At 34.3% G+C, this 8,732-nt stretch overlaps 1 protein-coding gene across 1 annotated transcript in view; it reads left to right on the forward strand.

Moving 5' to 3' along the window:
- Window positions 1-1,660: 1,660 nt before the first annotated feature.
- LOC106472213 (carcinine transporter-like) overlaps window positions 1,661-8,732 on the forward strand; it is a 44,391-nt gene continuing 37,319 nt past the window's right edge. The window contains exons 1-4 of the mRNA XM_013932841.2: window positions 1,661-2,188; window positions 4,653-4,756; window positions 5,486-5,640; window positions 8,399-8,567. Of these exons, the coding sequence (XP_013788295.1) occupies window positions 1,661-2,188; window positions 4,653-4,756; window positions 5,486-5,640; window positions 8,399-8,567 (956 nt within the window). The remainder of the gene's footprint in view (window positions 2,189-4,652; window positions 4,757-5,485; window positions 5,641-8,398; window positions 8,568-8,732) is intronic.

Below are 8,732 nucleotides of genomic sequence, written 5' to 3' on the forward strand. Positions count from 1 at the left end.
CCTCAGGGCTGTGTCTTGAGTGTCACACTTTTTAATGTTAAAATTAATGCCATCACTACAAATCTTCATCCGAATGGGCTCTGTGTCGACGACTTCCACATCTCGTGTCAGTCCTCGAACATGAGGTTTATTGGGCGGCAGCTTCAGACTGCCCTCAATCCGTTGTTGACATGGACCACAGCAAACGGTTTTAAATTTTCTTTTTACAAAAGCGTTTGCATGCATGTTTGCCGCCAACGGGGTCTCCATCCCGAGCTCCGTATCGGCGATATAGTTATTCGTGTGGTCCCTGAGGCAAAGTTCTTGGGGCTTAGCTTCATTCCCACTAATGTGTAGCCATTGTAAAACTCAAGTCACAATAGCCCACATTTTACTGTCGTGCCGTCGTTACGACCGTGAGCGGTGTCACCATTTTAGACACATGTTTTCTAAGAGTTTACCCCTAACGTTGGATAGTGTCATTGGTGATTGTGACACTGTCGGATTAGACTGTATTTTTAATTTTTTACACACTATAGGTCTTTTTAATTGTATATAAATCTTTTATCAACATATTTGTGTTTTAATTCACTGTATTTTTACATTTTACTCCAATTTACTTTCACTGTTTTTACCGGTTGTTTGGCGCAGATAACCTCTTTGCTTTGCGCCATAAAACACCAAACAACCAACCAACAAGTTTGAAATGAATGCACTATCTACTTTTTATTTTTGAAATCTGAGTCGTATTTCCAGGATCCAAAATATAAGCAGCTGAGCAAAAATAGTGTAAGTTAGAAGAAATCACAATGTATCTTTCTGCATGTGATGGTAGTTGTGTGTATATATATATATATATATATATAACAGAGTAAGAGCTATCTAATTTTGAGCTAGTAACTAGCGGGAGAGTTGTTAGTTAGCAGTACCCACCGTCATCAGAAGGGTCTAGAATAGATTAACTGTCCTTATTATAACCTACCACTAACTGAAAGTGTATGGCGTGTTGAGCGGTGTGAACCTTGAAACTTCAGTAATGCAGCCCAATACGCTAACCACTGAGACACGCGCAGGGAAACATATGAAACAAAATAAACAGTTCAAATCTATGATCTAGTAATTCGCATCGCTTATTCATTTTATTTGGTTGTATATATACTTAACGATCTAGCAAATTCTGCTTTTGTAGTGTATACACCCCCCATGATTCCCGTTCAAGTGGCGCGACAGTAAGTCTGAAGGTGTATAATGCCAAAAATAACAAGCATAACACAAACAAACTTTCCTGTACCAAACCTGCAATTTTTCTAATGACGATCCTGTTTTATTTCATCTCGAGATAACTTTAATCAACCAAAATATTTATGCCAACATAGTTTGCTATCCACAAATTAATAAGTGAAAAGACAAGATTAGAAAAAGAAAAACCTGAAAAATAATAAAATATAGATTATACGACTAGAACTTGGCGGAGCATAGATAATGGAGTGAAATAGTGAGATAAAAGTAGAACTTGGCAGAAAAGTGATAAAAGACGAAAACAAAAAATAAAGAAAAAACACTGTATAGGGAAACGACAGACGTGAATGGTAACCTAACGGAAAGTGCAGAACATTGGGAACTTTCAGAACGTACAGTCGATGTTGGAAGATAAACGTAAGATTGACTGTAGAAAATAAATATGAAGCTAGAAGACATTTTTAAGGTTGGTCGAGTGTTCCCAAAAAGTATAGACGAAATTGGAAGAAAAGAAAAAACTGATAATGTGCCGGAAGACAAAAATATCTCAGAAGAGAAAATTGAGTTTGAAGAAATTGTGACAGAAGTAGGAAAATATGGACTATTTCAGAAACGACTTCTGTATTATTTTCTTTTACCTGCTTTTATACCTATGAGTTGGGTTACTTTTAACCAGATCTTTATCATGTCAGTCCCTGACCATTGGTGTTACGTTCCTGAAGTGGCCGAAGCCAACCTCAGTGTCCAACAAAAACTGATGTTAACTCGGCCAATGGAAAATCGACACGGGTTAGAAATACCCAGTCAGTGTCAAATGTACACCCTGAATTACACCCTGGAATGGATGGAAAGTTCAAACTCCAATACTTCTTTCAAAGATTATGGTTCAGCCACAAACGTCTCTTCTCAAGCATGTCAGAACGGTTGGGTTTACGATAAAACACTCTATGACTCCACGGCTTCAACTCACGTGAGTGTTGATTAATCGAGATTCTTTATATCTCTTTGTTCATCTACTGTATTTATTTAACATTTGATAGTTAGGTAAAGTTCAAAGGTTAATTTGTCTGAAATCGTTCTATTTTTTACTGAAAACAAAGTCAGTGTAAAATAGGAAAGAACAAAAATTCATGAATGTTAAATAAATAAAGTTCAAAGGTTAATTTGTCTGAAAGCGTTCTATATGAACAGATATCTTAACGAAAAGAATATGGGTGGAAAAGAAATAAAGACAAATACTTAAAAAAAGAAAACTTGAACATACAACTGTTCTGTCAATAAAAATATTTTGTTTTGTAATTTACCACTATATATTTTTACTGATTTTTGTAAAATATTGTAATTAGATACATTAAGAAACTTGTAAATGTATCTAGTGAGACGTGAATATTTATATTGTATGTTATTGGAAATAAGGTAAGAAAATAGAGATATAAAAGGCGAATAGAATACTACAGGGCCGCCATCTTGTTTATTGTGTGGAAATGATGGTAACTTACACTGTTAATGGTTGTTATCCAAGCAATCACAAAGTGATGTAGTATGAATCCATTCAGTGCATCCAGAAATGAAATAGTGCGTGATAAACGAGTTGATCAAAGTTTTGTTGATCAATCATACACATTTGGAAAACCAGTGGCAGGACTACATGTCTCGGCAAGACCTGTACGTAAGACTCCGAAGAGGATTTGAGAAGCTGGTACCGTTAATAATGGAAGAGATAGATAGAAATCTTGTATATGTTATGAACATTACATCGGGAAGAACAAGATATACGTTACCACGAAGTTGTTTAAATGGGCATGAAACCCGCTGATTAGAAGAGGCAAACAATCTTAGGCTGGGGACCACAAAGGCGTAATAAGCAGACTGAAAATATATACTGTTTAATGATGGATCCGATTTGGAATTGTTTGGTAACAAACAAAGACAATATGTCCGATGACAGAGAGGAAGACAGTGCTGTAATGAATGTACACTATCTACAGAGAAGCAAGGTAAGAATCAGTACAAATCTGGATCTGCATTTAATCCAATGGTATCGGATCTACGTAAAACTAAGGTAATCCTGATTTCTGAGAAGAATAGAGAGATTCTTATCCATCATGATTTTATCTCGGGAACAGGACTCATCGAGTGTGGATTAATTTTACAGCAAGAAAATGATCCCAAGCTCACAGCAAAATCTACTGGAAGGATATAATATCAGTAAAGAAGACGAAGGAACACAGCTTCGACTGCACAAAGTCTCAGTATGAATATTCTTGAACTTCCAAGGAGCCTTGAGAAAACCGTGGTTAAAAGGGGACCAAAAAAAGCCGGTTGAATTGTTAAGAGATGTTTGGAACTATATTCCACAAACTTTAGGCAGGAAGAAAACAAGGTATTGTTCTTTGTGTAAAGCCAAAGTCTCACATACAAAATACTGTGATATTTTCATATTGCCTCCAAGAGTATTAAGTTGGCTATCTTTAATGGGAGACTTGTGAAGGATAAGTTCAGAGTAAACCTAAATTTCACCAAATAACTGAATTTAAGTTGAGAGGATAAACAGATTGGACAGGGGTTGTAAAGTGTAAAACAATTTTTATTTATGTCTAAAGACACAAACATAGTGGGGTGGGGGTTAAGAGTAGGTTTACAGAGTCTTTGACTTGAACCCAAAGCTGGCATAGGATTTTACGTTCCTGGGCACCCCTGGGAGTCCTGGGTGCGCCATGTTTAACACCATGTTCATACTTCCATTTACAAGCTAGCAGGACCAAACGTTGCGCACATGCTCAAAGTTGTCATAAGTTAGTTTGTTTTCGGGTACGAATATCCCCCCCCCCATTCTAGGGGTACCTATAGCAATAATTGAATGTAATGGATGTGTTTGATCTGTACAATGTCGTATTTGTAGATCATGAACGTACTTCTGAACTCTGTAGCAGAGCGAGTGTATTTTGTGCTAGTTAGGTTTAAGGAGTGAAATAATTAAGAAACTGTTATAAAAATTCAGTTAGAAATAGATTAACTTAAGTTTCTTTTAGATTGTTTAATTTATAAGTTGTTAGGTTTAACTAAACTTTTATTATTTAGTCAAATCAACCTAGAACGTATACATGCTGCCATCTTTTGGCGGTTTCTGTCGACAGATGATTTCTCTTTCGAAAGGAAGAAAAGCGAACCGATTTCTATACATTAAACCCAATTAGTCCTAACTTAAAGATTTTTAAAAATCTTAGATTTATCCCCTTGTCCCAGCCTCATCCATTTTCTTGCGAGAAATAAACTGTTTTTATAAATTTGATCTATAGAAACTGAAAGATTATTTAACTGCATACTCTACTAATAAGTGATTGCAAAATCTCTATTGTGTTTTTTATTAACGTTTTTTTATTGTCGTTTTTGTTCTGTTTGGGTGAATTTCCTTATTGTTGTCTATATTTCAGTGGGACTTAGTGTGTGAAAAGAATCACTTTCCTCACATTGTTTTCACACTAGCCGGTGTAGGGGGAGCTGTTGCAACCTCGATATATGGTATAATGTCAGACAGGTAAGACATTAAGATGTACAAGAATACAGAACATTAATACAATAACAGATACATTCTTCAGATAATAAAATCTGACTAATTATGTTCATAAACTTTTTATTTATAGCTTCAAAAATTATTTGCAGTTACGATCATTAATGTCTAAGAAAAGTTTAATTATTTTATCTAACGGTAAGGATATACCAATAAAATATTAAACAATGGTTCAAAATTACACTCATAGGATGCCAGTATCTTTAAGCAAGGCTTAGCATTATGTGAACACAAAGAAAAGCGTTCAGTGTCACTTATTTATAACGTAAAGAACAGTGTCTCGCGTTGTAAGTTTATGCAACGCTAAGACCCGCTTGTTATCACTCAAAACACACCTGGAAAATTGGAGTTACAGAACAATTGCGTCTTATGAAGTTTCAGGAAACTAATTAGCTATCATATTTTGAAGAATAATTTCTTGCGTTGTGAGTTTATGCAACGCTAACAAGAGCAATATTTTCCCAATTTTGGTGAAAGTCACTAGAAACTCTTTTGGAAGCGAAGAAAATTGTTACTCGTCTCAACTGTATTTTTCACACCAGAATTTTAAACGATATCAAGTTAACTAACGAATTAAAAAATGTATTATTTTGTATGTTATATGTATATTTGCGTATTATAGTATTTCATTCAGTATTTTTATAAATAAATTTCGATAAAGAGTCCCATTTCAGAATGCTGTCTTTGTATTCACAGAATAGGAAGGAAGCTGACGTTCTTCATATGTATTGCTGTGACTCTTGTATCTGGTTTGACTTCTCTTGTTGTATCCAGTTTCACTGCGTTCGCTGTGTTACGACTGATTAATGGTTCACTGTATCCAACAATTTATCAAACACCTTACATTATATGTAAGTTTAAGCTCCTTAGAAGCGAAAAGTAGCTTTATTCTGAAAGTTTAACTTGTGTTAACACAGTACATCTTTGAAACTTCTGGGAGCAATTTTGTGTTTCTCAGCCCATCAGTAGCTCAGTGGTAAGTTTGAAGATTAACAACTGCTAAAATCCGAGTTTCGATACTCGTGGTGGGCACAGCACAGAAAGCCCATTGTGTAGCTTTGTGCTTAAAAATAAATAAACCAAACAAACTCAGTCCTCCATTCATAAGTCACTTAACATTTCTCGAAACTCTTTGATTAGAAAAAAAAAGTTTTGAGTGCTTGAAAACTTTCTTCTCTGTTGATGTATAATTGAAACTGCAATTAGTATTCGTGATTACCATTCAAAATTAGAGTATCTTCTATGATGCTATTGAGTTCATTACATCTTTATGATGATTTTTTTTTCTAACAGTAGGCGATGATCTTGGTGCTTAAAATAATTATTTTTTTATTTTTTTTAGCTGGTTCATCTACATATGAATGCTGGTTAGTCATTACACCGGACTTGTTTTCAGCATAAAGTTGTGACCTGGCCCCATATATGGAAAAGAGTCCTAGAAAATGGATGTTAAACAATTTTGAGTAGAATATTATATATAGTGGTTTTTATACTATATGAACCTGCTAATTCTGAAACAAAAAAAGCTCAATACTGCGTTTCTGACCTACAGATTGTCAAAAAAAAATGGCCGCCAAATATTAAAATAAGTCTCCATGTTTTCTGATCTACTCGAGATAAAAAGTGTAATTGAAAGCATTTTTCGGCCATTTTAGGTATCCAGAAATTTAATGAAAGCAAAATGAAAAGTGAAGGACTAAGTATTAAAGGTCATATTTGAAAGGTGAGGGTGCTTTTTCCAAAATGGCTGCCAAATACAAAAAGAGATCACTACAGCATCTTATCTAACCTAGATAGTTTGGGGATCTATGGCCCTTTTTAGGCATCGGATAATCTATTGAAACCAATACGTAACAATTAATTAAAGCACTTTAATGGCACTTTTTAAAGGTCGTGTTTTATCTATAAAAAAGGTAAACAGATCGAGAAAAAACTTCAACTTCGTATCATTAACATACAAATGTAATCACAGACAATACTTTGATATTTTGAACATCCATAAATCGTGTAAAAATTAAATTAAATACTAAGATAATGCTTTAAGGTCCACTTTCATAGTGCAATGTAATGTTTTTTTCATGCGCGACTTAATGTATTATTTCATATAACATTATATTAAGTTCACAGGACAGCAACTTAGAGGAATCAGTCTACACTGAGATTCAAGAGGTTAAATTCACATCAATCAGTCTAAAAAACAACAACACAGTTTCCAATCTTTGGCTTCGATGGTACTGGATTAGTGGTTGAATATAATTTTAATCTACCGATTTTGCTTTTGACGGTGAGCAATGAACAGCGTATATATGTGACAAATGAAGGACTCATCTGATCCAAAGACATTTAGAACCCTGACTCTATGTTTCACGTCTCTCAATTTGCTCCACTTTTTAACACTTTCATGCATATTTTAACTCCCTGTGGTCTACCAATAATACGATTTTCCTGATATACGGTGTATGCAAAATTTACAATATGTAATGGCCTCTTAACAATTGGTTCCAGTGTCTCGATTTTTTTTTGAGGAACTACTCGTTTTTTGGATTTTTTTAGCTCAGAATTTCACACGATCATTACTCCTGTACGAGATCCTAGGCCAGAGGTTAATTACCTTGGGTCACTTATTATACTACTCTATTTGGCTCTTGGGTTTATTACTGAACTACTTTAACATATACTGTTAAACAAAATGTGTATCGTGAATAAATATATCATAAGAAATAACTTTAATCCTTTGAAGATGACCTCAAGTGCATAATTCTGCTTTGATGAATTCCTGGATTAGAATTGAAGATACCATAGCTTTATTCCAATTAAGAGACAATTACAATGTAAAGCACTCCTTTGGTGTTATAGGCCTTGGCAGCCACTTTGGAAAAAAATGACCTTGACCTTTTGCAGAGGACCTTGAATGCTTATTAATACGCAGCTTAATTTCGATTCCATTGCATCTTTGAATGTCTTAAATGTCAGAAAAGTATCTTTCTAGCTTCAATAGATCAAAAGTCATAGGTCTGTTTTATATTTGACGGCCATCCTGTTTTGACTGACTTTTTGGGTCAAAAATGCAAACTTGAGCGTGGACTACAGGATATTCAGAATTAGCAGGCCCAAGTTGTATAGAAAAAACAACATTGTATCGTATATTATACTCAAAAACGCCTTTACAATACTAATTTCCACTAAATTATGTTAAACTATTCACAGAAACTAAGTGAAATTAGAAATTTCAACACTTCTCCCTTCTCCTTTTAAATCTTTATTGGGATTAATAGTAATTAGTAATAAAGAACTGAAATCTGAACTTTGATAAAATAAAAATGTGAATTAGCATAAAATAAATTAACAAATATACACCTACTATATTTATATACAAGCTCATACTTTGTGTGCAAGATCTTAATAGTTATTAATTTCATTTAGGCTTAGGCTAAAAGGGTTTAGTGGAATTGTACTTAGAAATAAGATTGAATATTTCCATAAAGACGCTTGTTTATATCAATTAATCGGACTACTAGTGCTTTTAATATACAGATGTCAAGTCTGCGGATTGTCTATTATTATCACGTGTTGAAACTTTAGTTACTAAATTACGTTATTCTATTTTAGTGGTTGAACTCGTCGGGAAAGAAAAACGCACTCGTATTCTGGGTATTGGTTGTATCTCGTGGACTATAGGGATTTGTCTGCTGCCGCTTATAGCCTTTTTAACCCGCCATTGGACAATGTTTGGATTCATTACGACTTGCTCGTGTATCCCTTTCTTCTTCTATTGGAGGTATGGTTGTCATAGTGATCGAATTCTCGACTCTTACCTTTCGCTATTGTATTCTTATTAATCTGTTGTTTCCTACTTCTTCAGATAATATGCTGTCATAGCGACCACAAGTGGAAACTAATAACAAACGATATGGTATATATATATATATATATATATATTAGT

This window comes from Limulus polyphemus, unplaced genomic scaffold (genome assembly GCF_000517525.1).
Source record: "Limulus polyphemus unplaced genomic scaffold, Limulus_polyphemus-2.1.2 Scaffold5166, whole genome shotgun sequence".
Classification (NCBI taxonomy): Eukaryota; Metazoa; Arthropoda; class Merostomata; order Xiphosura; family Limulidae; genus Limulus; species Limulus polyphemus.